The sequence below is a fragment of the Fusarium phalaenopsidis genome, assembly GCF_050370095.1.
Source record: "Fusarium phalaenopsidis strain FUZ10S chromosome Unknown contig_32304, whole genome shotgun sequence".
NCBI classification, from domain to species: Eukaryota; Fungi; Ascomycota; class Sordariomycetes; order Hypocreales; family Nectriaceae; genus Fusarium; species Fusarium phalaenopsidis.
The window spans coordinates 1,347,935-1,374,840 of NW_028145404.1; the positions used below are offsets into that span (position 1 = coordinate 1,347,935).

Consider the following 26,906-nt stretch of genomic DNA (forward strand, 5'->3'; position numbering starts at 1 on the left):
TCAGTAAGCTTGATGAGGTGATCGGCATTCATTGTCCATGGTATGAAGGCTTGGGCCTCGAAAGCATAGAGTTTGTTGTCCCCCAACTTCTGTGGCACCGGGCCAGGCCTTGTGCTGTAGCAAATCGCACCACAGATTCGATTCCTGTATTGAACCCTGTTGCTTTAGCAGTGGGCTCGAACCTGTCCGTCCCGCTGTTGAGTAACCTCGGGGTGCTTGTCCCGGATCGCAGGAACTTAGTGACTGGTTGCTGCACCGACGTCGGGCCTCGGCCTTCCAGATTCCAGAATGTGTTCAAGTTGACATCTAGGCAAGACTTGAAAGCCCTACGAATGCTTTCCCAGGGTAAGTTCGATTTGCCTGTGTCTTGACCAAGTCTCATCGCACGCCAGAACTGCCTTCATGATATCAATGGCACGCTAGCCCGTGATCAGCACTCTTCAGAGATAAGCCACTCACAGGCTGCCAGGTTCCGTCGATAGCCTCCGATCATGGATGATGGCATTCGGGTACCCGCTGCGGGCTCGTCGCTGCGTCAGGGTCCCCTCCAACACATCAAGCAGGCATTCCTTCGTCCCGTCTTCTAAATCGTTTGAGCCGACAAGCGCTGCTGATCCCGGGAGCCTACAGCCCAGACCACAGCACCGGGAGTATCAACCTTTTGACTCTCGGTTCTGATAGTTTATTGAGACCACAGGAGCCTTGGTTCCCTTGCCATCTTGACTGAATGGGAAAACCCTTCCAAAGGAACAATGAAATGACTCCACGTGGAACAAGAATAGGCAGTCTTGTTCTCATGCAGGTACGGCAACAGGTGCGCAGTAACATGTCCTTGTCACATGCTCGTTTCCGTCTGTTGAAATTGCCCCTCACCTGGCCATTGAAGCGGGCTGTCTCTCTCTTCAACTTTTTTACAAGCCGTCTTTTGAGCGAATTCAACGCGTTGAGACATGCAGTCTGGCCTTTGTCATCAAGTTGAGGCATTCTTCTCCCACCGTGATCCTTGCTGCGACGGTCAATCACACCCCTGTGCCTATGCTCTTCGCGGGGTGTGTGAAACCACGTTACTGCCACTGTGCGTATCGGCGGCAGCTGTGAGACGGACGAGCTTCGTGATATAGAGGGGTAATTCTGTAAAGTGGGGCCTCCGTGAGAACGAGACGAGACACAAATGGCGGCTGGCGGAGACGGAACCATCGGCCTGAATGCCGTCCTGCCGTCAAGCTGTGCGCGGTATAATGCAATTGCCGGTGATACGCATGTACGGACCAGAAAAGCCAGGTGTCCCTCCCTCTTTGACCGCCGCAATCCGATGAGGTCCGTGGGCGAGCGAGACACCGGCCGGCTCAGGCGGACCTGGGCCGTTGTCGGCCGGTGTTTGCTCACCATGACTTGACGATTGAGTCACCCAGCGCCGATTCATCGGCTCATCCACTTTTACGACAGGCACAGCACGCCAGCTCATTGTTAAAATGCTGCCCCGATTGCGATTGCCCCATTCTCCGGGACCATCACCGACAATTCCAGCACAGTAGAGGGGCATTGGGCTTTCTGTTGGCGCCAGAATATCTGGGTCCTGGTCTTCTCCTCTTGCTCTGGGGGGTGCGTGATGGACTCCAGAGAGGGCTTCGTGTCTCCTCTCGACAGAGAAGCCACCCAGCAGAGAATCCACCCGGCCCCAACTGTCATTCACCCGGCTAGGTCTCTCGGGTCGAAGCCATACTTGAAGAGGCAGAGTGCCCCTAGCGGGCTGCGGGCCTTGGAAGCGGCGGCTTTTTTTGGTGTCGGTGTTATCAGGATCCCAGCGCGGAGGCGGCGCACCCCGGATCGCCGGCCGTGAGCCCACTGCATGCGTCGGTGATGCGAGAAATCCAGGGTTGCAGAATCAGAGTGAGGGAAAAGAAGCGCCTCAGACCATTGCACGGCCATTGTCACCTCTCTGGGCAGAATGTCTCACTGTCTGAAGAATAGCCCCGGTGCATCATCGGCAGACTTGCGCGGCAGTGAGCCTCGTTCAATCAAGAGAGGATCGAGATTGAGAGAGTGTGGAGGAAGAAGACGCGGACCTGATTGGTCTCGTCCCAGTAAGCTCGCAGCACCCCAATGCGGCCGTTGTGGGCTTGTCCTGGGAATTCCATCTCTCGATGGGGTCCTTCTTTCACGAGAATCCATCTTATTCCCACCCCGGCCTGGGCGGCCGATGTGTTAGTCCCGGGCGATTTGAAGGTCAGGGTTGCGTCATTAGAAGCTTGCAAGGAAAAAAAAAAAGTTGAAAGAGGTCGAAAAAAGTGAAGGGTAAAAACAAGGCAGAGGCTGACGGAGAACAGGGGCGCCTCTGCCAGGCACGCGGCATGTCAATGACGTCGATTTCGTCCCAGCCTTGAATCCTCCCTTCCAATGCCCTGCGACGACGGTAACAAAGGAAAAGAAAAGAAAGGAATTCCTGTGTCTCAACTGGCCTTTCTCATCATTGGTTCCACGTGTCGAGATCAAACAGCCGAAATATTGGCATTGGAGGACATGGCGCTATTGGCAGAATTATCCCGATGCGACCTGCGTTCAACAAGAGGATCGTCGGGTCGCTATCTCAACATGGAAGTGCCCCGAGTGAGATAGTCAGGAACGGCTGATGGAAATCCCGAGGGCTAGTATCTCCTTGCTTGCGGTAAGACTGCCAACGCGTACTGTGCAAGGATCTAAACCAATTACGGTTAGTAGCTCTCTCAGCTCACTCTGATAGCAATATGATAATATCAGCTGTCTGCCACATTTATAAGACACTTAGATAGTGCCTTAGCAGCGGGGCGAATACCCGTTGGCAGTCTTACCGCAAGCAAGGAGATCGCCCTTCTTGTCTCGCTGGTCTGCAAGGTGTGACAGGTCGTGTGTGAGCTGAATGGAAGGTGACGGGTTGTGCCCTTGGAGTTTGATATTGAACAAGGCGAGTTCATGCCGCCTGCCCTGGTGCATCTATCAACCTCGATAGATGGGTCAACCCCGGGGGCTTGCCTCTCCGTCCCTCCTTCCACGATCCGTACTTGTCAATCCGATAGGAGACAGCGATCGCCGAACCAAAGATGCCCTAACGAGATACATGTGACCAAGAGGTCCGGGCACACAACTGATTGAGCTGGAAAGTGCAGGTCAGGTGAGAGAGCTTGTGACCGGTCAATCGCCAAGGATGGTAAGAACGCGACGGGATGCATGCCCGCTAGGTCTTTTATTGTCTAGCATTTTGAGGGGTAGGTGATAGCTTAACTTGAAGGATAGGCGAATTGCCCATCTCCAATGGTTGATACGGGCGAGTTGTAAGTCAAATGCCGCGTAAGAATCCATACATTCTCAAAGTCCATGCTATCAATGCGCCATGCACAGTACTGTACCGGGCTGGAAGGCGTCCACAGCACAGCACAGCACAGCACAGCACAGCACAGCACAGCACAGCACAGCACAGCACAGCACAGCACAGCACACGAGATGTGGCACTCGCTCTGGATGGATCACTCAAGTTGCTTCCTCAGGTATCCTGCTGCCTCACGCACCGCACACACACACCAACCTGGCTTTGCCTTACGTGAGAACCTGGACATTGGTTTCTATACGGAAGAGAGGTGGCCATCCAGAGAGGGGCACAGTGCATTGCATTCCCAAAGGGACCAACCTCTGAACCAACGGGCTTCCTCTTTTGCCATAATTCACCCAAGCTGGGCCCCCTGCTGGTACTGGGAGCAAACCATTGAGGTTAGCAGAGAAGCCAGGCGTCTCGCTCAGCGCCCGTCAACCCAGCCCAGCAGCTTGCTCCAGCAGTAGGCGTGCTCCAAGGTTAAAATTGCGGTGGCAGCTAAATTTCGTGCCAGAAGCCCTCTGTCCAAACAAGGCCAGAGACGGGGTGGCAGCGCCAGCGGCGACCAAAGTGGTGGCAGTGAGTGGCACGGCCAGCTGACGACCTTTCCACACTGGGCGGGTATCCTGGGCGGCACACGCCTGGGATGTGAGCGCAAAGGACCGTATGCACCTAAGCCCTTTGGGCCTTTCTGGGGAGACGTCTGCTAGGAGCACCCCTTTTCGATTTATTTTCTTTGGGGACAGGGCCATGAGGGTCAATGAGAGGGTTCGACATCTGGGACTCGGGATGAATGAGTGTTCTATCACGTAGACTTGCTGAATGGAGAAAGATAAGGGAAAGAGCTTCTTGCTAATGCCGCAAATACAATCAAAAGACATCAAATACAATCTCATATGGATTGAGTAAAATATTGCGTTTCGGTGTTGGGGTTCCGAAGTGGTTGCAATCATGACTCCCCTCGGGACGAACAAAAAAAAAAAAGTTGGAAAAGAAGGGTCTCAACTTTTTTTTTTCTTTGAGCAGCCAGCCCATGATCAGCAGCAGCCAGTAATTGCCGAATAAAAAATTCCCTCCCCATCTGTCCGATTCAGACCAGGGCCGAGCCCAACAGAAACACAACAAAGTCAATGATCAGGCCCAAGTCAGCCCAGCAGAGCAGCTTGACCGAGTTATCAGATCACGACAGCAGATCAGATCAGGGTTCGCTCACCTTGGCTCAAGGGCAGCAACAGCAAAAAAAGGGCCAAAACCAAGGGGCTTTGGCAGGCCGGCCACTTTTCAGGGCAGGGTTCCTCTTTCAGGGCAAGGGTTAGGTTTGAAGCTTCCAGCGCCAACAAAGCGTCCAATGCGGGACCTGGATGGCCGCCACGGGTAATACCACGTGTAAGGTGTAAGAGACAAGAGCTCTCTGCTTGGGAAATGCAATAACGAGATAAAACAGGATGCTGGTCTTACAAGCATAATTGTTTCATCTGTTTGGCATCCATGGTAATTACAGCTGGCAAATGACAGAGACTTGCCGAGCTGATCTGCCAGCGACGGCAAGACGTGTTGTTCGCTGGTAGAGTGCCCACAGGTGCCTGAGGTGCGCTTCGCGCTCCAGCGTCTACGCGCTTAGCCCTACAACCACTACATCAACATTGGCATTGAATTGACAGCAACATTGATCGATCTATCACCAAGCATAAACGGCCACGGGTAAAAGTAGACACCTGTTCTCAATTTCAGTTTTCCGGTTCCTGCTCCACGCTCGAAAGAATGTCTTGACCCCCGACGAGAGGCCATGTCGCAAGATCATTCCGCTAAAGGGACGCATCCCAGAGCCTCGTCGCGCCTGGACGATTTCCCAATCCCAGGCAAGGTTCTCCTTTCTGGGACAATACTGGGTGCCTGTTCCTGGAAGATGCCCCATGATATCCACTTCCAGACTGTCCGAAGAACGTCGCGGATGCCGGAAGTGATGCCTCTTGGACCAAGCCGCGCACCCAGCAGAACTGTCGTTGGGGGGCTCGGTCATGGCGACACGGGAGCCCGTTACTGACTGAACAATGAACAGGGCCATGAGAAGCACTAACCCAGCGCGGTCCGAGGTGAGCGACGGCGCTGTTGCACCTATTATTGAAGTCAAGGATATGATCCCTGATCACAGGATCGCTGGAACACGCACCGCCCCGGCTCGCATCAAGTTCACTAGCCGACGCAAGGAGAAGAAACAAACGGCTTACCACATAAACCTATGGTAGGTACCAATGGAAACCAACCTTGTTAGGTAGCTCAGCTCGGAACATTCAACAAGCTCGAACCCGACAACCAAGTACGGCATTCAGAATCTGAGACAGTTCCTCTGCGCTCGTGGCATGGCAGCAGGATGCGAGAAACTATTTGCTGCCGGTGGTCTTGTGGCTCGCTCATCGATTCTCTTGGAGGAGACGCCATCAAGCCCACGTCCGTGAGCTCCTCGTACATGCCCATACACAGTGCAGATACTGAAGCTGGAATGCCCCTCCTTTTCCACTTTACTGATTCCCCGGCTTTGCTTGGTTTCATCGAGCGACGCCCCCACTGGGTGCCCCAAATCAACCGCCCCGGCTCTCTCTCAGCACGCACCAGACAGGGCAGCTCGCCCATGCATCGACACCCTCCCCCGCCCAGTGTGAAATTCCGGCTGCTGTCTCTGCCTGTCTATCCTATCTCGATGGGGCGCTCTGGCGGCGTCGGCGGCCCTGTCGGGGCCACGGGACCACTCTACCCGTCTCGGAAGTTGGGGAAGACGGAGAAGCACTCAACCAGACCAGCAAAGGAGGCGGCATACGACTAGAGTATGAGGACATGCCCGAGTCGGGTGACGGATCAGGCCAGAATCGAGGCATGGCAAAGGCATTGACGATGATTGTCAACAGGAAAACGAACGACACGAGCCTGAGCAGGCATCATTTTTCTTTTCTTTCTGATTCGGCTCGTTAATTACGGCCCTTCCATCTCTCCGTCCACGTCCAGTCCACGCGTCCGGGGACTGCACTTCCCGAGCGACTGACAACCACTCGCTGCACCATCCATGGTCCAGGAACAATGTCTCCTCCCCTGGCGAGCCGGCGACGGTTGTGCAGCGGGCAGGACCCTGGCACATCTGCACTTTTTTTCTGGCCGCTGCACAACCGAAGAGGCAATGCCTTTTTATACCTTATCTAGCAAGGGACGGTGCCAGCCCGTGAGGGGACCCAATCATGCCCTGCTGCGCATGCACAACGGGGAGGGGATTGGGGGGAGACCGGGTGGAAACATCCATCTCTGGGTGCATCGCGGCATGGCATATCAACAGGCTCTGTTTGTTGGCAATCGGCCAGACTCGCTGCTCTCTGTATGCTACCCGTTGCATACAGGCAGAGATCTATTCCCACCCGTCGTCCTTTCTCATCCTTCCATTCACATTCACCTCAGCACCAGCAGGAAGCTCAGGTCAGCAAGGGGACAGAGTCCGTCGCTCAGCCCCCGTTCGCCGGCCGATTGCGACTCTCCATCTGGCCTGTTTCTTGACTGCCTGCACTGGACATCCATCCATTTCACACGCCCCCCCTTGGGTCGCTCCCACGCCAGAGCCCCTCCCCTCTCGCTCTCTTCCCTGCTGCAACTCAGTTGTTCAGATGCTTGACAAGGGGGTCAGCGGACCAATAACCCGCCATCTCCCTCTCCACCTGTCGCCATCGAATGGCTGCCCCGGGGCTCTAGGGACGCCCCTCCCCCCCTTCTGCCCCCCCAAAGCACAGAGTCGACGGCACCATAGCGCCTGGTGGAAGGCGTTGGAACCGGCCCAGGGCCTTGGCTCCCTCAAAGAACCCCTCGCTGGTTCTGGGTCGATTTCCAAGGCACAAGGTCACTGAATGAGAGTGGTAAAGTGGCAGGACTAGCCCAGACCATCATCCCTTTCACTGATCAAGTCCCGGTAGTCGCAAAACCTTCGATTCACCTGCACTGTACTGTACTGAACTGTACAGGCGCCGTCTGGCTACATACGCCCCCGCAGCCACACACACGCCCTCGCTGGGTTGTTCTTCCCAAAATATTATTTCTCGTCCGCTTTACTTACTACACTTCCTCGCAGCCTCTCGCCTCTCACCACTCCTCTTCCTTCCAGCATCATCCGTCCACGATCCTCCGGCCCAAAGAGCAAGCTACAACTTCAATCTCCACGCCTAGTTCGCGGTCGACCGACTCCTGTCGTGTCGAATCCCGAGCGTATCTCACACAGTCGGCAATGGCATCATCCAAAGTACGCTGCCCTCATCCTCGGAGGGTCCGACCCGAGCCCTGCCCCGGCCCTACCCTGCCATGAACCTCCCACGACCTGCCAGATGGCTTCCAACCTACCAAGGCCCAGATTTGCTGATCTCCTTCTTCCTACCCAGGAAATGCAGCAGTCCTCGCGGCCATTGACTCAGAACCGCTCCCCCATGTCGACAACCGCGTCGGGCCTGTCCGGTCGTCAAACCCACGCTCGGGCGACCTCGCACTCGCTGCTTACCGGTGCCCTTAACGCAAACCACCGAGTCACTCGACGAAAGTCGGTTACGAACCCGAGCTCCAACATCACCTCCGCCTTGGCCGCTGCCCTCCGGGATGGTGACCGGTCCGCCGCTGTGCCGATTGCAAACGGTGGCCGCCGAATGTCCAAGAGCGCCGCTGCCAGGGCGGCCCTCGTTGGCAGCCTTCCCTCCCCGCCAGCCAGCCTTCCAAACCATAAGTCGATGCCCGATCCGAAGCGAGAGCTCAATGGTAGCGCCATCGAGGACGATCCGAACGACGGCTCGGCCGACGAGGGAGCGACCAAGTTCCAGAAGGCTCGTCAGAGGCGTGCCAGCGACGGTCAGACTCTCAAGGAGGGCAAGAAGAGCAACCGGGTCGAGGTCCGCTGCGACAAGTGCGGCAAGGGCTACAAGCACAGCAGTTGCTTGACGAAGCACTTGTTGGTACCCCTCTTCCCCATTGATCTTGCTCCCAATCCAACGAGTCTTTTACAAAGACAGGATCTGCTTTTGGCGTGTGACGTTGCGTGTGTGTGAATCAGTCTCGCTGACTAGGATTAGGTGGGAGCACACTCCCGAATGGTCCTACACCTCGAAGCTGCTCATCTCGAAGCACCAGCAAGTCCAGCTGCTTGAGGCTGCGTCTGTCCTTGTTGCCATGAACGGCAACGGAAAGGACAGTGCCGCAACTCCTCCCGACTCTGCCAAGGACTTCCAAAGCGAGGCCGGGTCTTCTTCACCTGCGGCTTCGGGGTACTCTGACCCTGCAGAGCGACAGAGCTCTGCCGACACAACCCCGCCACCATACGCCGAGGGGCTGAATGTCAATGGCACTTCTTACCGAAACAAGCGTCACAGCAGCAACGGCGGGTATGCAACGAGCTTCCAGTCCACATCGGCGGCTTCGTTTGGCGCTGGGAGTGCGCCATTTGGCTCAGGATTTGGTCACTACCGGCAGCCAAGCAACGACCACCGACCAACGTCATCCGGCCGCAACGCAACGGGCGAAGACGATCGGGACCTGGCTGCGGCGGTGGAGCTCCTCAGCTGCAGCTTTGGTAGCAACAATGGGTCTCGCAACGCCGGACTTCCCGCAGATGCGCCCCCTGTCCCTCCGCTGCCGGCGCAGTACCTCGACCAAGCAACTCCGCTATCAGCAGCGGGCTTCATCAACAGCTATCCCAGCCGACAACCTGAAAGTTTCACACGAGGCGAAATGAGACGACCCAGCGAGGACGTCAAGATGGAGGAGAGCGGCGATTCGGTCATGGACGACGACGATTTCGAGATGCGTTCGCGGGGTCGCAGCGAAGATGACGACGACGGTGTTTTCGGTCGCATGGAGGAATGATTTTTGGATTCATCATTAACGGGTTAACGAACGGGATGGGACGGGACGGAGTAATCTCTTGGGTCGGGCATATTGACTCTGGAGTTGGAATATTGCATGACGTTGAAGGGCGGGCGCGTTGTTTGTGATTTTTCCGCATCACGATATATGTTGTTGCGTGTATGAGGTGGTTCAGCTCCGCCGCCGATCTTCAGCACCAAGGAGTGGAGGGCTCTTCTGCGTTGTCGCCCATACTGGGGCTTGACAAGGATGAGATTGCATCGCCACGAGGTTAAAGTGAGGATCCGGAGAGGCGTCGAGCGGGACGCCCGAATAAATAAATACCTACTGAATAAATGAAGAATAAATCTTGAAACCACGTTTCGGTCCGTGTTTACGATGGATACGCCACGGGAGGAGAGAGTTTTGGGTCTGGGAGAATGATTGAATAGGTATCAGGTCAGATCATGACGAAAAATGATGGTGGTAGTGATAGAGAGCACCGCTAGACATGAACGAGGTCACAATGGGCTGGGCAATAGAACAAGCAGCAGCCAAGCTAGACCCGATCCACGTGGGACGAGAGTAGCAAGAATAATAGAGTGAGAGAAGCCGAACAAGAGTCGATCTCTAATCTTTATCATTCATAGTTGATAGTTCAGCGGCTGGTTCTAGAGGAGAAAGGATGGGAGAAAAAAAAGAGGGAGAAAAAGTGTATGGAATTTGGAAAAATTGGTTTGGTCGGTTGTGAAAAAGCAGCTAGCCCACTAGAGTAAAGTAGTAAAACGCGATACAGTGGGGGTCAGTGGGAGAGGCTGCCCGCTGAAAGAGTGTTTCCCCAGCGACCTCCTCGACGTCACTGACTGCCCAAACTTCCCCACCAGAAGCTAGAAGCGCCCTGCCCGCCCCTCGGCGCAAACACACACACAAAGATTGGACCCAGCGCCATCTTGTCTCTCTGTCGCAACACTTGTGGCATCCTCGAGAATCCGGTCTTGCTAATCCAGCGACGTATCAGCCTCGTTTCTTTCGAATTAAACAGACAAAAAAGCTCCGAGATGCCGGCGACTTTGCGAAGAGCTGCCGGAAAGGCTGACGAGGCCGGCGATGAGGCGGCGCTGACGACAACGACGGCCTCTTCCTCCTCGTCGCAGAGGCAGGTCGCGCCACGAAATCTACGCGAGGTTATTCCCGACCAAGTCCAGTTCCCGCTCGCGGTGGCAACGAGCTTCGCGATGGCGAGTCTCGGGTATAGTCTGTTGGGTGAGCTCACAGGTGGTCAACTCGCAGCTATCAGCCGCAGCCAAGACACCTGGGGAGAGGTCACCCTCCTCGCGGGCTGGAGAGTGTGAGTAGATTGATTGCGATGGAGCTGGGGGTACGGTTCGCTAACTCCGTGTCCCAGGATCGAGCTGGCGCTGGGATGGTACGGCAAGCTGGATGGCCTGGATGTTGCCATGTTGGACCTGCTGTCGCATGGTCCTCACGTCAGTCTACCCCACCTTTCCCGATGGCGAATGGATGTTCATGATGTATGCTAACCCATGGTAAAGTACTTTCTCCTGTCGAGGTTCTATAACCTCAGCGCTACGACGGCTCTCTGGGCATTGGCCATCGATATCGCCTCGGTGGCCGTTCCCTTTTCCCTGCTCCGGCCGCTCTCTACCGTCCACACGCCTTCGGCCGCTGCCGCTGCGGGACTGCCCAATCGCGAGCTCATCGACTTGCCTCTTCAGCTGTATACGACTACCTTGTCGACTAGCATCTACACCGTTGTGTTGGTTCTCTCGCTGCGCTTCATTCTGCCGCGCATCCTGGTCATCTACTACACCGGTGTGCCGACCCTCGAGCCCGCGTACACAGCCTCGTACGCGTCTGTCCTTCCCGTGACGCTGCTGTTTGGCGTTGCGGCGAGCACCTTCATTTTCGCGCCGTTTGCGACGACAGCTCGGGCAAAGGAGGACGATAAGATCGACGAGTTCGACCCTGTCGCTGCGTCCCTTGGGGAGACGGTCTGGTGGAACGTCTGGGGATACACTGCAAAGACCAAGGTGGTGGTTCGGCGGACAGCGATCGCTGCCCTTGTTGCCGCTACCAACACGTTCCTTGCATCGACCAAGACCCTTTACGGCGTCGAGTCCGCAGGCGCCGCCGTGTATGCCAGTGTCTGGGCGTTTGCAGCCCTATGCACAGGCATCGGTCTTGGCTTTGTGGGCGGAGACTAAAGGAGAGACGGATCTCACAACTGGAGGACAACTGGAGTTACCCTGGCCTTGTCTTGCATTTGAGCAGGCCAGGGGTAGGCGTGGCCATTTGAATGGATAGAGTTGGAATGCTCTGGTTTCCTGGTATACCTTGTTCAATTGGGGTCGAGGAGTGGAATTGGGGCTTACTCGGCCGGTATCTTTTGTGTTTGGTTGGCTGTGTGTTGATGTCATGATTGTTCTGAGACAGTGGTTTGCTATTGTCTGAGAGTAGAGGCGTCTATGTTGGCAACCTCTTTTTTTCTATGTCTTTGTATGAATACTATCACGACGGGCTTTTTCCTTAATATATAACTTATTTAAGCGGTTGCCTAGTTTAGGCCGTCAAGATGAAGAGGTCGCCCGATGTTATCAAGTCATAGGCTAGTCAGGCGAATTCAGCTCCAACGGATGGATGTCACTCATGACTGACAACGCATCAGTGCTCGATCCTCATGACTATCGATAAAGCGATACGAACTTGTTCCAAATCACACCGTGAATGGCGCCGAGGTCTGGAGATTGCCAAGCTGGGTAACCAGAGCGGAAGCTAGATGGCGGGGATAGAGGTTGATCCATTAGAGGCGATGACGTCTAGGAATCCGGAGGGTCCACGGGCTGTTGGTCCTTGATGGAGCCAAATCCACCAGCAAGGCAGATCGATCCGGTAGGGCTGATGCATGAGGGTTGCAGGTCAGTGTTTGGGATAGGTAATTGCTGTATTGAGAAGGTTGACAGACTGTTCCAGAGGTTATTGCAGCAAGGAAGTATCTTTAGATGCAGCCCTATCCGTTACCTTGGGTCAAAGCTATCATCCATGCCAAGACCTAGTGTCGTTGATCTTCAACGGGCGCTAACGAGGTACTAACAAGGCCTGTTACAAACATGATCTGGAGTTGAGAACAGAATTCAAAGACGGAATTCGTGAACGGTCATAATTCCGTAATTCCGCACTTAGATATGAGGAACTAAGGAAGCCTAGAAGTTGAGATGGGGAACCGTCGCTCTGGTTGCCCGGGACGGATATGCTGCAAGGCTGCGCCCCAGAGTGTACGATCCCAATAGCGGACTGGGCAGCTCAGAGAGGCTGTAGGGCTGCTGCAGTTCAGCTGACAAGGGTGTTCGACGATTCAGAGCTTTGAGCATTCATTCTGGGAGAGAACTAGGCCCCAATCGAGCCCAAGGTCGAGCTGTCACTGGTGATTGTGGCACGACGTTTAGGACACGTCAAGGACGGCCCCAGCTTGCAGCCCCTCTCGTACTACGTATCGTCCTGAATTCTCCAAGCCCAGCTCCACCGAAATGCGCCTCGCTAGTATCATGCTATGACCTTGGGGTTTCCTATCCTCACTCGACGATACCCTTGCAACTCTTGCTGCAACTAACATGTCGTAGGACCAACAACGAGCTAAGAGAGGTTCGGTAACAGGCAAAACAGAGGAGAAATACTCCACATGGTGATGAAAGTCTGCAGAGGAGCACTCCGGAGTGCCAGAGCAGTGCCACTCCGAAGCAGTTCGGCATGTGGTTTTGTGCTATTCCAAGCCTAGGACCCCTGGAGGGGGATCCCCTTCAGGGATGTTTTTGTCCACCACAATGCGAATGCGGCAAGCAGGACGAGAAAGCCAAGACGAAATGCCACTATCTACAACACGCGGCTCGACAAGGTCTCGTGCCTGGCACCAGCCTCGCTGAGAAGCTGCTCATCGTGAAAGAAACAGCCCTATAGGATGTGGCTGAATTTTTTTCTACCTTGCAAGGGTTTGGCTATGTGCAGTATTGTTCATGCGGTCGGTGACACTATCTCGCTCCTTCGCTACTCGCTCGCTATGCGTGACCTTGTTGTTGTACCCGTGTACTTGGCTGCAAGGCTCCAGTATAGCAGAATATCTTCAACTTTTGGCTTTGAGACTACAGTTCACAATTCTTTCAAGTATAAGAAGAATCCCATTTTCCTGATGGAATCGAATATTTTCAGCATCATCACACAAGGCGCATGTCTACCATTCAAAGCTCCTCCTTCACACAGTTTCAACACAAGCGGCAACTTAATACATCTTGCCATGGCTAGCTACTACGACTCCACGGCCTTTAGGAGGTCCGGGAGCATCAGGAGCGACGATGAAGTCATTATCGAAGGGCCAATCGAAATTGAGGGCTCGGTCAAGTCGGGAAGCAGCATTAGTCTGGTAGGCGAGGTGAGTGTGAGAGACAAGATGGACGCCTACGGAGGCATTGAGATGAATGGGAGCATCAGTTGCGGGTAAGTAAACCATCATTGCCCATTAAGACCTAAAATGCTAATACAGTGAAAACAGCGGCCGGGTCAAGGCCTATGGCAACATTGTGGTGTCGGGATGCCTGTCTGCCAGAGACAAGATCAAAGCATACGGAAAGCTCAAGGTTGTCGGAACTCTCGAGGGAACCGAGTTGGAGATTTACGGAAACGTGAGCATCACGGGATGTCTGTAAGTGCAAAAGTCTGCAGTTGTTGTTTTTTTGCTGACAAAGTCTTTAGTAAATGTCGTCGTCTGGTTGTCTACGGAAACTTGACCCTCATCGGACCTGAGTCGAGTTATTATGTTGAACAGTCTGCAGAGATCGCGGGTGCGACCATGATGAGGGAGACGGAGCCCGACTGGGACTGGTAATGGCGTTGCTATTAGAGATTTGCGATTTCTTCTTCCTTGTCTTTGGCTTAATTCGGCTTTTTCTTTCTTACGATAACGACATATAATGGCTGGATGGGGTAATGGAATTAATGAATGGGTAATGAGAGTGTTCGAGGCCGGGAACGCATGGATGAGACTTGTGGTTGGAGTTGGGCGTTCACATCGCTTCTTTGGACGATATCCAGAATCTCTGAGTATGGATCTCGACTATCATTACTCGTCACTACGTATAGATGAGGTATGGACCAGTAACTAGAGAATACAGGGGATATTCCCTCATAACCCAAGTCCGTCATGTGCCATGTTCCACTCAACTGAGTTAGTTGCATCTACAGCTCCAGGCATCCAGGAACTATTGTCAGTTACAGCCACGATGCAGCAACAGACCATGCGCAATATTCAATTGAGGCTGAGAGGCTTCGCAATCAGAATTGCTAGAATTCGGCAGCCTAGCAGGACGTTGAAGAGGCTGTCCAAACACGTCAAAGAGCAGTTCGGTTGTCGTCTAAGCCGACAACCATGCGAGTGCGATAACATGGATCTCGGCTTCAACCAGTCAGATCGATTCCGTGCCTCACGTCAAGCATGGGCCATTCCTATATTTGGGGATTTGGGGGCCAAAGACGGCCATGAACTCCTTCGGATGCTTTCGCTGCTCATCGCCAAGATAAAGGCGAGCCTGGTTTTGATGACTCAGGCATCTTGAATGTGGGTGCCTGAAGCTTCCAGGTTGCTTCCCGCACGTGCACGGACCATCTCCTGTTCCTGGTGCGCTTTGGGTTGTGCACTACCGAGTGCGCAAGCGCAACCTCCGCGTTGACGTATTGACGACCATCGCGCCCTTGACCTCTCGACGCGCCCACCATCCACGCCATCAGATGGCATCGCCAACGTCCTCGGAATAGGGCAACGGTATCCGCTCATTTACACTATTCATCGCGCTTCGCGTCAAACGAACCCCGAGGCTCAGCGCAACACCATGGCCGCCGCCGCAGACCCGCAGGGCGACACCAAGATGGAGGATGTTTCGCCCAAGGACCAGACCTCGATGGAGGAGTCCATTTCCCAGTCGCTTGGCCAGATGGGCAACGGGCTCGCGTCGCTGCAGTCGCGCGCTGATCCCGATGCGCAGACCACCGTCACCGATTTCCTCGATTTTACAGAATACCTCTCCTCTGACGTTGTGCGGTCCCTCACGCTCATCGGGAAGCTCGACGAGCGCTACATCAATGCCTCCCACATGGTCGACGACTTGACCTCGGTATGGGGTCGGCTCCCCAGTCTACCTGCGGAGGAGCGCCCATCGCCCGTGCAGCTTCGGGCAGACATCTCTGAGCAACTGGCTCAGTCAGTTGACTCGAGGGTCTTTGCCCATGCCGAGGCCGTGAGGTTGTCGGAAAATGTTAACAGGCACTACAATAAGGCAAAGGTCTTACTTTCTAAACTGCAGAAGATGATGGACAACTATCCCACTGAGGAAGTCAAAAGCCCAGTTGTGTCGAAATCGCCACAGTTGGCAAGGAATAAATTAAGCTCCAAGGCTGCAGGCGAAGGTGGTCAGAAGCCCAGACGCCCACAAGTTCCGAGAATCATTGTCCCGGGAGAGATACTAGCACCATATGATGTTGACTACGACACCTTTACCGACGACAGCGACATTAGTTCTGATGAGGAGTCGGATACTCCGGCACCAAGTCGAAGAACTCCAGCGCCGCCTCCGCGAATCAAACTTGTTACCAACAAGACCCCAAAGACGCCGAGTCGCCTCGCACGACCAGTGAGCTATCCTACGGCAGCCCTGAGCCAGGCAGCGGCTGCCAACAATGCAGCCTTGCTTCATCCGCCACCCGAGAACGCGGTTATTGGCAGTCCGGATGCTCCATGGCTGCAGCTTACCCAGTACGAGCTGGCCAAGCTACGGAAACGGATGAAGAAGAATGCGACGTGGACACCGAGCGAGACCATGATTGCTCGCGAGCTCAAGGCTCTGGGCCGTGGTCCTGATGCCTATCATGAGGCCAAGAGAAAGGCCGAGGAAGAGGGAAAATCCTTTGAGCCTCCAGTCCCTAAGCCTATCGTTGATAACGAGTCGGGCGAGAAGCAACTCCCTGCTGGTGCGATCAGTGCTGACACGTTGGCTGCTGAAGAGGTCCCGACAAGCAATCGCGGCATGAAGCTCAACGAGGCAAAGAAACTGAAGAGGGAGGCTCTAGCCAAGCTTGCCGCAGAGGAAGCGGAAGAATCAGCCAGAAAAATGGCAGAGGCAGCTAAGCTCTTCCTCGGCAATGGCAACGGAAACAAGGGGAACCAAAAGGCCACGGCCCCGGCGTCTGAGGCTCCCAAAGAAACTCCCACCAAGCCTGTGAAAACAAGAGCCACATCGAGAGCCACGAAGCGAAAGAGAGAGGCAGAGCCAGAGGAGACCCCCAACTCCCATGAGAACAACGAAACACAGCCCTCACGACCACAGGTGAAGCGCACCAAGACTGAGACTCCAGTTCCACCACCCCACCACCCTTCCATGAGCCATAGCAAGGGACCAACCCCTGAGAGTACAGGTCCTCCAGCTCCCCTGACGACGCCTGGTGAACACACCGCCGTCACACACGCCGAAACCCCAGTTCCCATTCCCATCCCACCCCAAGGCACGTCTATGATCACCAGAGGAGCCAGGTCTCCAACTCCCAACCCGTCTAACTCGACTGCAGCTCCCACCGCCACTCCTGGCAAGGCCCACCCGACAGAAACTCCAGTGCCCTTCCCAATCCCCGAGCCGCGAAAGTCGGCAACCCCAGTGCTGCCTCCAGTGAGAGAAAACACTAAGCGAGAGACTCGGGGTGACGCAGCGAAGCGGACACAGCAGGCCCAGCAGCAGCAGCTGTTGCAGCAACAGGCACAAGCGCCACAGCCACAGCAACCTCAGGAAGCTCCTCAGGAGCAGCTGCAACCTGAGCGGCAAGCGTCTAGCCCTCCTCAACCTCAACCCCAACCCCAACCTACCATCATCCCTCCTCCACAACCCCCTCCAGTTGCCCCTGAAGTACCAAGCAAGCAGATACCTTCACGGGCTGCAACGCCCCGATTAACTCCAGGGCCAGAGGGCCTTGCCCTCCGCCGACCGAGCTCTCGTGGTAAAGGTGCCAGCCAAGAGCCACAGTCCTCACTAGCGGCAGATCGGCCACGACGGGCGAGCACCGCTCGCAACACGCCTGCCCCCGAGCCTCGGCCAGCTAAGCGAACCAAGCGTCCTGCCCCCGGCGTTGTTAGTACCACAAACAGTGGCGGGAATAGCGCTGTCGGTAAGCGAAAAGCGGCGCCGAAGAAGAAAGCTCGTCCGAGGCAGAATAAGGGTCCTGCGGAGCCAGAGCTGGAGGAGGTAGACGACGAGGGGAACCCGATCGACCCCGACGAGCCGAGATACTGCTCCTGCAACCGAGTCAGCTTCGGCCTCATGATCCAGTGCGACAATGTCGACGTAAGCGGCTCCTCAACCACGCCCTCACACTCATCCTCCACCTCAACATCCCGTCGAAAGGGAACGAACAAGCAGCTAACACAGAAGCAGAACTGCAAGGAAGAGTGGTTTCATCTCGAGTGCGTCGGCCTCGCCGAGGTGCCCGCGCGGACGACCAAATGGTACTGTCCTGAGTGCCGGGTGCTGCTCAACATTGGCGAGAAGGGCGAGGTCAGTGCAAGGGGTGTGAAGATGTAGGAGGGTGGCAGCAACAATGTTGGGGAATTCATACAGGTCGACTTTTGGAGTTCAGAACGGTACGATTTGGGGCGAAGTCTGGATGTTTGATGTTTTAGAAGATGTCCTCTGCAAGGATCCTACGAGAGAATGATACCCGAATGATTTGCTCTTTATTGGTTCCAGTCTCCGGCCTACCAGCAACTTTCACCAAGACACGACGGAACCTGAGCTGCTCGTCACGCGCAACGAGGTCTCAATGGTCAATAGGAACCACGTTCTCCAACAAGGCGTAATTGGTTTAGTGGTAAAATTCTCCGTTGCCATTCGAGCAGCGTCGGGGAGCCCTGGGTTCGATTCCCAGATTACGCATTGCTTTTTGACCTTTTTGCCTGTTCCTTTCATCGATTCCACAGATCGGATTGCGTTTCTTTTTGCAATCCGAAGTTCTTTTGCCCCCTCCTCCGATGCACTCCGTGTGATTGCTGATTGCACAAACCATGTCACGTGCAACAATCCAAAGCGTGATTGGTTTAGTGGTAAAATTCTCCGTTGCCATTCGAGTAACGTCGGGGAGCCCTGGGTTCGATTCCCAGATCACGCATTTCTCATTTCTTTTTGCGAGTTGCCGAGTGGAATCATTTTTGCTGATCATGCATCTTCCTTCGTTGTCTGTTCCGATGAGTGTGTTGAGACGGGATGAAAGGAGTCTGTGTGTTGAACACTCGACTCTACACAAGGCAAGTGCTGTCGGGTTTCGGATAACTTTCGAAAGGAAGTACAGTTGTTTGCTCACTCGAACTGCAACTGCCTCGACATAATTCAATTCTTGCGTCAACTCTCATATAGGGTAATTTGATTGATATTGAAGAGTGCCTGAAGGTTGGGGTGGTCCGGTAGTCCTGGAAGTATCTTGAATAGTCGATGGGGACCAAAAACACACTTGATGTCTCAATGACGGTAATACCTGCTCCTCTACCCGAGGTGATCGATCCGCATATTTGAAAGCCAGATCGGCCTTCCATTCCTCAAGAGCCAAGGAAGAACCGGGCCGGGATGATTGAACTGTAGTAAGTGGTGACGGCCGGAGTCATTACCAAGCTTGGTTGATAGTCGGTCAAAGGGCCAATTATTCCTGGTATCAAGAAGGCATTTGTCGACAACAAGCCCAACCGTATCTCGTGTCCAGCACGTACACTTACTACTGAATACCATCACCATTGACAAAAATAAAACCGCTACTTAGCGGATCAAAAAGAAACGTCTCCGGTACAGGGAATCGAACCCTGGGCTCCGCGGTACTATTCCCTCAGGTCATGAGAGCGCGAAATGTTAGCCACTACACCATACCGGATGAACTGGCTGTTGTTGGAAGAGAGTCTGGATGATTCGACCAAGTATTCGGTAGAGGCTATTGTCGTACCGGTCCTGTCTGTGTTGTCGTGTTCTGAAGATCAAGAACTTTAGATGCAACACGCAGTGTAGAATCTGAGGCTTCGAAGGCTCAGGAACACATGAAAACCTAAGCCCTGCGGGGATAGAGTTAATGCATGGCGGACCGCCACGCTTCATTCCAGAAAGAAAAACTGGCGGTAACTTTCGTTAGCTGGATCACGATCTGCTGCAACCCACCTTTGGTGGAAAGCAATTGCATCATGCCGGTTGTTGAACTCCGTATATCCGTATTTATAAGTGAGGAGTCTGGCGGGCGGAGTAGCCAAACTGCTCTATCTTCTCGCTCGATTTGTCAGAAAACGACCTCGCAACAAATTCACAATGGCAAAGAACATACCTGAAAGATACCTACCCCAATACGCAAAGGAGGATGATTGGGATGATCAAGAGCTCCAAGACTTCGTGACGAGTTTCTATCGCCTCTCTGATAACCATGAGGAGAATCAGCGATGGATCGACTCATTCACGGACGATGCGAACGTACAGATTGGCGCCGACAAGGCGCAGGGGTCTGAAGGTTAGTCAACTGGTCTCTGTCGGGTCGACTATCATGTGAAGCCAATCCGACAAACTGTTGAGATGTTGAGCTGACAGGCGAATACACAGAGATCCCAGACTTCCGCACTCGGATGTGGGCGCATATCCAAGAGCGTAAGCACACGGTGCTCAAAGTATTCCCTGGGAAGTTCACTGGATCGGACGCATCGGAGCGTGAGTGTATGCCGCTCGGAGAAGCGAGCTTCTTGACGCGAGATGGGAGAACTATTGAGGCTGGTTGGTCGGCGCATGCGGTAGTAAGAAGGGTCCAGGGTCAGTGGAAGTTTGCGCAGTATCGAGTCTGGGTGCAGAACGAATAGGCGGACACCTCTTATGAACTCGGAGCAGTTGAAATTGTGCATAGTCTGGGTTGATCAACTTTGATGGTATTCCAAGCTCCCAAGCCCAACGCCTCTGTTGAGAAACCTGTCCAACCCGATACGTCATGGCAGTCCCGTGGGAGAAATGCGGGGATGGAGTTGGGGACTTGCGAAAGCCCATTGCCGATGCGTATCGCCCATGGTCGAATGGCAAAGCCCCGGATCAGCACGCCGATTAACGGAAAGCTCTGGCAGGGAAATCGACAAGTCCCGAACAAGGTCAGATGAAAAAGGCTAGCAGCACACCCGGGGGCGTCATGTCGTCAACATGGCATCGTCGCAACGTTTCTGGGGCGCTCCAGAGTTCACCGTCCCTTGCTTTCCCACGCTGCCGGCCTTCTGCTCCGGCGCAGACGAACCCGCGGCCTCCCACGATCTACTCATCTGGGATATCGCCCCCTGGAGATGAGAGGCACAGCAAGGTTGATGGCGTAGATGGCAGGGCTCACCTGACCCCCGGTCACGGCGTAGAATCATGTGGCTTGGATTGGGTCGGATGGATGGTAGATGGTGGATGGTGCAGCCTGGACGTCTGGGGGGAATGATGGCGGATCATTGATGACTTGATGACTGTGATGACTATTGCGTACTTGCCCGATTCGAAGTGGCAGTCAAGTTGGTGTCTTCTTCCACTTGTTGGATCAGGGAACGTCGTCATCACCAAGCGCTGCCTTTAACACTCCAGACCCAGAAACCTGTTATGAACTGGGCGCGTAACTGGGCATGATAGCCTGCGACGTGGTTCATCATGCTCGCCGCTTCGGCCAGGCTCCCTTGGGGAGGACCGGATTCGTACCCATCCTTCAGCGCATGAACCCCCCGCGTCGGCCGGCCCTGTCCCGAGACTCGCACCGCGGGAGCTGGAACTGGAGCTGACCAGAGGTCCAGAGCCATGCGCCTTTACCGCCTGCCGAGCCAGTCTGACCTGACTGTGCTGTGTCAATCACCGATGGTTAGCCATCGGTGCCAAAGAGGAAAGTCGGAACCTTCTGTTGAGCTAGAATGCAGCGGTTCGGCGTGCCTGACAGGATGAGCCACGCAGATCCGGCTGGCTCTGATATGTACCCGGCCTTGCCTTATCACTTCCCGCGGGGGCTGGTGCAGTGATGACGGGAGGTACCTCTGCCTGCCAGGTCCCTTATCGTGTACAACCTCAGCCAGCCTCCACCCATCCAAAACCGCCCGGCGCTAGAACAACCTCGGGCGGGTTCAGGCTTGCTATTTACAGCCCAGGGCATGTGGTCCCCTGCTTGGCTCCCCGACACCCCCCGTAGCGCTCTCCCCTCAGTGGACCAAGACCCCGCGTCACTGGATGAGGTGTCAATGGCCGCGGGAGGGTGGGATGAATGAATGAATGGATGGTGGATGGGTGGATGAATGTCCATAGCTCCGGGCTGCCTTACACCATGGATCCATGGACCATGGCACGGCCATGCCATGCGTCTCGGGGTGACTCCCATGTCTTCAGTTCCAGGTCCAAGTCAACCGACTCCTTCTCTCTTCTTTCATTTCCATACTCTTCCATGACTCTACGATAAAGCATCAAACAAGCGCATGACGATTTTCTTTATTCCCAACTCGAAACGATCTTTGGTTCCTCTATTTCCTTCTTTTTTCTATCCAATATTATAGACTGAAGCGACGAAGCTGGCCTACGCCGCTGCCCAACAAACTCCCGCACCAGCAACAGCACCCGCACCCCGCCCTTGCTCTCATTCGCAATCACTCACTGCACTGACCCGACCTGACTGCAGCGGTACTTCCCCTGCTGTTACAGTTAATCGACCCCTCGATCTGTGCGAGTCGCAGTCACTCACTGCTGGCTCCCTCTGGCGTCATTGCCTCTGATCCTCGACGCGACACAGGACACAGACTTTGAATCTAGCCAAGTGCCGGCGTCACCTCGACTCTGTTTGAGTAAATCGATTTGACGCCTCCTTTTTGGCAACCACGTTCTGCGGAAACGCGAACGCTTTAGGGGCAGGAAACTGCTCCGACGCTTCTCCAAATCAGTTGAATGCCTTGTATGTTTGTACCTCTATGTCCCCCCTCATTCCGCCTACCACCCTCTACTACCTATCGCCTATCCCGCCCCTGGACCGCGCCTGGTCCTTGACTCCCGTCCTGCAACACGCTGCCTTCTGCTTGCCAGAGGAGCTGACCATGACTCTTTCTCCAGCCTCCAAGAAGGACAGGAAACATGCCAAAGAAAGTGGCGGCATTGCCGCGGCCGTGACAAAGCAAACAGCTGGAAAGTTCGCGTGAGTCCTCCCTTGTCCGCATGACTTGCCTCTTATCATAATAAGTACCTGGCTGACCAGTTGCATGTAGCAACATCAACAACAGCGGCAAGGACAACGGCAGCACCAACAATACCAACTCCAACAGCGCTGCCAGTAACAAGAGCAAGAGCTCCTCCACCTCGGTCGCTTCCACGCCCCCGGCCGATACCCCCGAAATCCAGCCTTCTTCCGGCCCTGACAATGTCAACCCTGCTGTCTCCCCTATGCTGGCTGCTTTGTCCACCACTCCAGTATCTGCAAGTACAGCACCGAGTATGAATAATGAATGGATGAGGAGCGGCATGGCCGGCTCCCCGGGCAACCTCATCAGTATCATGGGCGATTCACCTCCTACTCAGCCATCTTCTTATGAGGACCCCAGTCGACTGCATCACGGATGGGCTGCCCAGCGACCTTACATGAGCCCTTCTCCTGCATCTCTGTCTCCCCCAAGTCATGGTCGACGGCCCTTGAGTTTTCACATGGATGCTCAGTATCAGTCACCCGAGACTCCTCCACCGGGTGCGCATTATCGTCGTGGTTCTGTCAACTCTCCTTTCGCTGGCTCGAGGATGGGAGGCCAACCTCTCCTTCCTCACCAACCCCAACCGCATTTCTACGGAGCCCCGGATATCGATCTCAATATGGAATCCCGTTCGGGTATGAAAGCAGGTGAACGTGGTTACTTCTTTGGCTTTGACAAGCTTCCAGAATGCCCCGGTTTCCCTGCTAGCCCTAGTAACGTTGTTATTGCGGGCTATGAAGGTGGTCTCGATGTATACGTTGTTAGCAAGAGAGGCCTCGAGCCTGTGGCAAGTTTAAAGGGGCTGCGTGGAGGTGTCCGCCATGCCAAGATTCTTCCATGGACTCTGGGCAACGATTCGGAGTCGCTTTTCCCTCTTGTGGCGGTGGTCCTTCATGGCCCTGTATTGCCCTCAAGCTCGGCTGGATTATCCACTCAGGATGAGAATGCGAGCCCGAGACCCGACGGAACGACGAGCCCACGGTCAGTTTTCGCTCATCAGGATGGATTTCAAGGACGCAAGCCTATCGATTCTTATCAGACTTCCGTCGAAATCTACTCCCTCAAGACGAACCAACCTGTCGATGTGCTTCTCCAGGCGCCCAAGATTCACATCAACCCCGAGATTTCCGTCACAAATCCCATCTTTAGACCTCCCCCGCCTAGTGGCTCTTTCACGATTAGAGCAGACTCTGGAACGCTTGTAGTCTGTTCGGGCGTCACCGGTGAATGCTGGGTGTATTGGCAACTGTTGGAGGAACAGAATGGTCACATCTTTACATGCGTCGGCAAGATATGGACCAGTCTCCAGCAGAGCCATCGTAGTGAGGTGCCAGAGGAGGCCGATAAGTCGCGCGCTTCGTCCGCTACCCCTCGACCAAACCCGCAAACCCCGATTCTGGCCGTCAATGGACGATGGATCGCTTACTGTCCATCGAACCCATCATCTCAGGTCTTGCTTGGAGCTCATGTGCCACTGCCGATTTTTGGCAAGGCACCTGGACTCTCCAGTGTCACCTCGCCCCAACTTCCGACGATATCTGCATCGGTCGATCTGCCCATATCAGACAGTGTCGTCAACAAGATTATGCGGGAGACGACCCAGGAGCTGATACAGGGTGCTAAATGGGTTGGCCAGCAAGGGCGGCAGGCTTGGAACTCGTACTGGAATAAGTCGTCAAGCCCTCAGCTACAGCCGCAACAGGCTCGCTCTCCGCCTCAACACTGGGCTGGAACTCGGTCTCCCCATGGAGACCCCAGCCAGTTCCCGCCTACCCATGGTTCCGCTGGCCAGGCCGTAGCCAAGGAGCCTGGGCTGGTGTCTATCATTGACGCTGGATCACTCTCTACTTCGTCTTCAATCCACCCAATTGTTACGTTCTCGACACCATTGGGATGCAGTTATCTTTCCTTCTCACCATCTTCCTTGTCTCTGTTTACGGCCAGCAGCAAGGGAGATGTTCAGACGGTTTGGGACCTCTTGCGTATTCAACATACCAGATCGTCCCCCCTCCAGGCATCGGCTACGCCAAACACGAGCACAGGGCCCCAGGTCCGTCAGGTCGCCCAGTTCTCTCGCATGACTGTCGCACGGATCGTCGACGTTGCTTGGACACAGGGGCAGGGCGAGCGGCTAGCCATGGTGACAGAACGTGGCACTGTCCATCTTCTCGATATGCCGTCGAGTGCATTCATGTGGCCCGCTCCGCGCCGTCGCAAAGCGGCTCCTGAGAGCGGCACTGCTACGCCAGACCAGACTAACACCGCCGTTTCGTTGGCTACAGGCGCCTTTGGTGCGGCATACCAAGCTGCGAAACCTTTCGTGGGCCGTCCCCGTCGTAGCAGCGCCAATGTACCTAGCGTTACTAGCAATACTCTCAAGGATTCTGCGGCCATGGGAGGAAGGGTGATTGCTGCCAGCATTAGCTCTTCCCTTGGGAAGACGGGAACTGCGATCAACCAACTTCGACAGACGGGAGAAAACCGTGTGTCCTTGCCACCAAGCTCGACCTTTCCAGCGGCATCCTGTGTGACCTGGATCAGGAGCCGGAAGCATCACGGACTCTACGTGGTTGGAGGCGGCCTTATGCGGGCGTTCTCCTGTCGGACTCGTCGGTCTAGCGTACAGGCTGGTAGCAGAGTGACACGCGCCAGCAGATATCACGACTACAATGTGCCGGCCTTGCCTAATGATCTCGTTGCTCCGGCTGTGCGACAAATGGTTGACCTAGGCGCTCAAGAGGAGATCCTCGACCTTTCGGATCGTGAAATGGACGCCGGGAACACATTGACACTCAACCCTCGGCCTCGTGCGGTTTCCGCAGACCATAACATAGAATCTTCGATCCCTCAGGCCGAGATAGAATCAAGCGCGCCTTACCAGCCCTTCCACACCGATCGGCGAGTAACCCTGTGCGAATATCGGCGAGGCGCAGCGGATCAACTGGAAGCAGTGTCTGCCATTCTAGCCGAGACGAATCTAGAAGAGAATGCATCAAAGAAAAAGAAGAAGAAGGGGCAACCCGTGGAATCAGGTTCATCTCGCGGGGCTTCAAGCACCGCTGCTTGGGCCTTTGGGCAGGATCTTCCCGTGGTGCGACTGGACTTGGGATTGCCGTCTGTTGCCGAAGAGGAGTACGGCGACCTGGATGACCACCTTGGCCTTCCCCAGTCGGCCATGGAGCGTGTGATGCAGTATGGTGATGAGGAGCAGATTGTGGTGACAACAAGGAGACGCCGTGGAGCTCAGGGCGGAGGCCCAGGGGAGGATGGCTTCTTTGAGGATGACTGTGAGGTCCTCGATTTTGCTGATCAGAGAGTCTAGGTCTTGTTGGTAGCGCGACAACCCGAGGCTTGAGATGCGGACTGCTTGGCTTTGCTGTTTTTCATGCATGCTATGGGATAGTACTCCGTCGCTTGAGCTTTTGTCGACAGACAGCAAAGGTGTCGACATGGGTGTAGCAGGGGATGTCTGAATTCAACCTCACTCACGGTCTGGATTACTGGAGTTGTCTGATTCTGGTCTGTTGGACACATTGGTAATACGAAAGACACTCGTTATCACAGCATTTGTATAGCAGGCCCTAAGGCCTGAAGAAATAGAAACACATTAGATACCCATTTCTCTGCATTGCTCTCTTTTTCTGTGTCAATACAAGGACACGCGGGACCTTTCGTCTTCAGCCGCAAGGTCCCATGGCATGATTAGATGGTGAACTACTCAGGCAGAGCATCGCCCAGAGATGCCACAATGAATAATTACAAGGTATATCTATCGACGTCTTAATCGTCTAGTTCGTCTTCTTGGCAGCAGCCTTGGCCTTGGCGGCCTTCTTTTTGTTGCTCCGGATCATGACCATGCCGAGGAAAGAGCCCACGACGGCGCCGCCGAGAAGAATGATGATGACGGGGATGCGGATGGCCCAAACACGGGGAGGGAAGAAGTTCTGGAGCACGTGGTCGTCATCGACAAAGGGCTGTGAGAGTTGTTAGTATACACGCATGCGCGCAAATCGAGACCAGGAGAGTCGAGGTAGCGAGGGGCAAGACTCACCATGAGCAGGGTCCAGATGGTGTAGTAAAGGAAGACGACAGAAGCGGCCACGAGCATGGCGAGACCGACGATTTTGTCCAACTGCAAATTCGAGATCGAGTTAGTCGAGCGACAACTTGAAAAAGCGAGGGGTCGTTGAAGAGACGGGTTCAAGGATCGATGGTATGAGGCGCGTAAAGGGGACAGCGTGTAAACCAAGAGGCAGAGCAGCGACTGACCATTGTAATAGATGCGCAAGGCGAGCGAGAGTAGTTGGTCTGGAAAGAAGAAGGGAGAAAAGAAGTTTAAAGAACGTCTGTCGTTGAAGCCTGAGCCGGTGCTGGGATGTGAGGTGGAAGTGGCACGGGGCGGGATGTACCTGTCGAGAAGTCCAG

General features: G+C 54.7%; 8 protein-coding genes and 3 non-coding genes across 11 annotated transcripts; 9 read left to right on the forward strand and 2 right to left on the reverse strand.

Moving 5' to 3' along the window:
• Positions 1-5,394: 5,394 nt before the first annotated feature.
• Positions 5,395-5,799, forward strand: LRP88_09720 (uncharacterized protein; the record flags this gene model as incomplete). Its single annotated transcript, XM_083246201.1, has 2 exons — positions 5,395-5,585; positions 5,643-5,799. 2 exons carry the CDS (start codon positions 5,395-5,397, stop codon positions 5,797-5,799), a joined length of 348 nt encoding a protein of 115 aa, XP_083097314.1.
• A 1,995-nt stretch (positions 5,800-7,794) lies between these two features.
• LRP88_09721 (uncharacterized protein) lies at positions 7,795-9,217 on the forward strand (the record flags this gene model as incomplete). Its single annotated transcript, XM_083246202.1, has 2 exons — positions 7,795-8,306; positions 8,428-9,217. The coding sequence occupies 2 exons, from the start codon at positions 7,795-7,797 to the stop codon at positions 9,215-9,217; spliced, it is 1,302 nt and encodes a 433-aa protein (XP_083097315.1).
• Positions 9,218-10,254: 1,037 nt separating this feature from the next.
• LRP88_09722 (uncharacterized protein) lies at positions 10,255-11,421 on the forward strand (the record flags this gene model as incomplete). The annotated part of the gene is made up of 3 exons (XM_083246203.1): positions 10,255-10,544; positions 10,602-10,683; positions 10,750-11,421. 3 exons carry the CDS (start codon positions 10,255-10,257, stop codon positions 11,419-11,421), a joined length of 1,044 nt encoding a protein of 347 aa, XP_083097316.1.
• Positions 11,422-13,502: 2,081 nt separating this feature from the next.
• On the forward strand, positions 13,503-14,090 carry LRP88_09723 (uncharacterized protein; the record flags this gene model as incomplete). Its single annotated transcript, XM_083246204.1, has 3 exons — positions 13,503-13,702; positions 13,758-13,907; positions 13,958-14,090. The coding sequence occupies 3 exons, from the start codon at positions 13,503-13,505 to the stop codon at positions 14,088-14,090; spliced, it is 483 nt and encodes a 160-aa protein (XP_083097317.1).
• Positions 14,091-15,090: 1,000 nt separating this feature from the next.
• Positions 15,091-18,072, forward strand: LRP88_09724 (uncharacterized protein; the record flags this gene model as incomplete). Its single annotated transcript, XM_083246205.1, has 2 exons — positions 15,091-17,800; positions 18,035-18,072. The coding sequence occupies 2 exons, from the start codon at positions 15,091-15,093 to the stop codon at positions 18,070-18,072; spliced, it is 2,748 nt and encodes a 915-aa protein (XP_083097318.1).
• A 20-nt stretch (positions 18,073-18,092) lies between these two features.
• LRP88_09725 lies at positions 18,093-18,174 on the forward strand. The gene has a single exon. It is a non-coding gene; the product is annotated as a tRNA-Gly (tRNA).
• A 150-nt stretch (positions 18,175-18,324) lies between these two features.
• On the forward strand, positions 18,325-18,406 carry LRP88_09726. The gene has a single exon. It is a non-coding gene; the product is annotated as a tRNA-Gly (tRNA).
• A 660-nt stretch (positions 18,407-19,066) lies between these two features.
• On the reverse strand, positions 19,067-19,156 carry LRP88_09727. The gene has a single exon. It is a non-coding gene; the product is annotated as a tRNA-Glu (tRNA).
• A 422-nt stretch (positions 19,157-19,578) lies between these two features.
• Positions 19,579-20,114, forward strand: LRP88_09728 (uncharacterized protein; the record flags this gene model as incomplete). Its single annotated transcript, XM_083246206.1, has 2 exons — positions 19,579-19,774; positions 19,864-20,114. 2 exons carry the CDS (start codon positions 19,579-19,581, stop codon positions 20,112-20,114), a joined length of 447 nt encoding a protein of 148 aa, XP_083097319.1.
• A 2,223-nt stretch (positions 20,115-22,337) lies between these two features.
• Positions 22,338-25,803, forward strand: LRP88_09729 (uncharacterized protein; the record flags this gene model as incomplete). The annotated part of the gene is made up of 2 exons (XM_083246207.1): positions 22,338-22,429; positions 22,572-25,803. The coding sequence occupies 2 exons, from the start codon at positions 22,338-22,340 to the stop codon at positions 25,801-25,803; spliced, it is 3,324 nt and encodes a 1,107-aa protein (XP_083097320.1).
• Positions 25,804-26,269: 466 nt separating this feature from the next.
• On the reverse strand, positions 26,270-26,589 carry LRP88_09730 (dolichol phosphate-mannose biosynthesis regulatory proteins DPM2; the record flags this gene model as incomplete). Its single annotated transcript, XM_083246208.1, has 2 exons — positions 26,270-26,455; positions 26,533-26,589. 2 exons carry the CDS (start codon positions 26,587-26,589, stop codon positions 26,270-26,272), a joined length of 243 nt encoding a protein of 80 aa, XP_083097321.1.
• Positions 26,590-26,906: the final 317 nt, after the last annotated feature.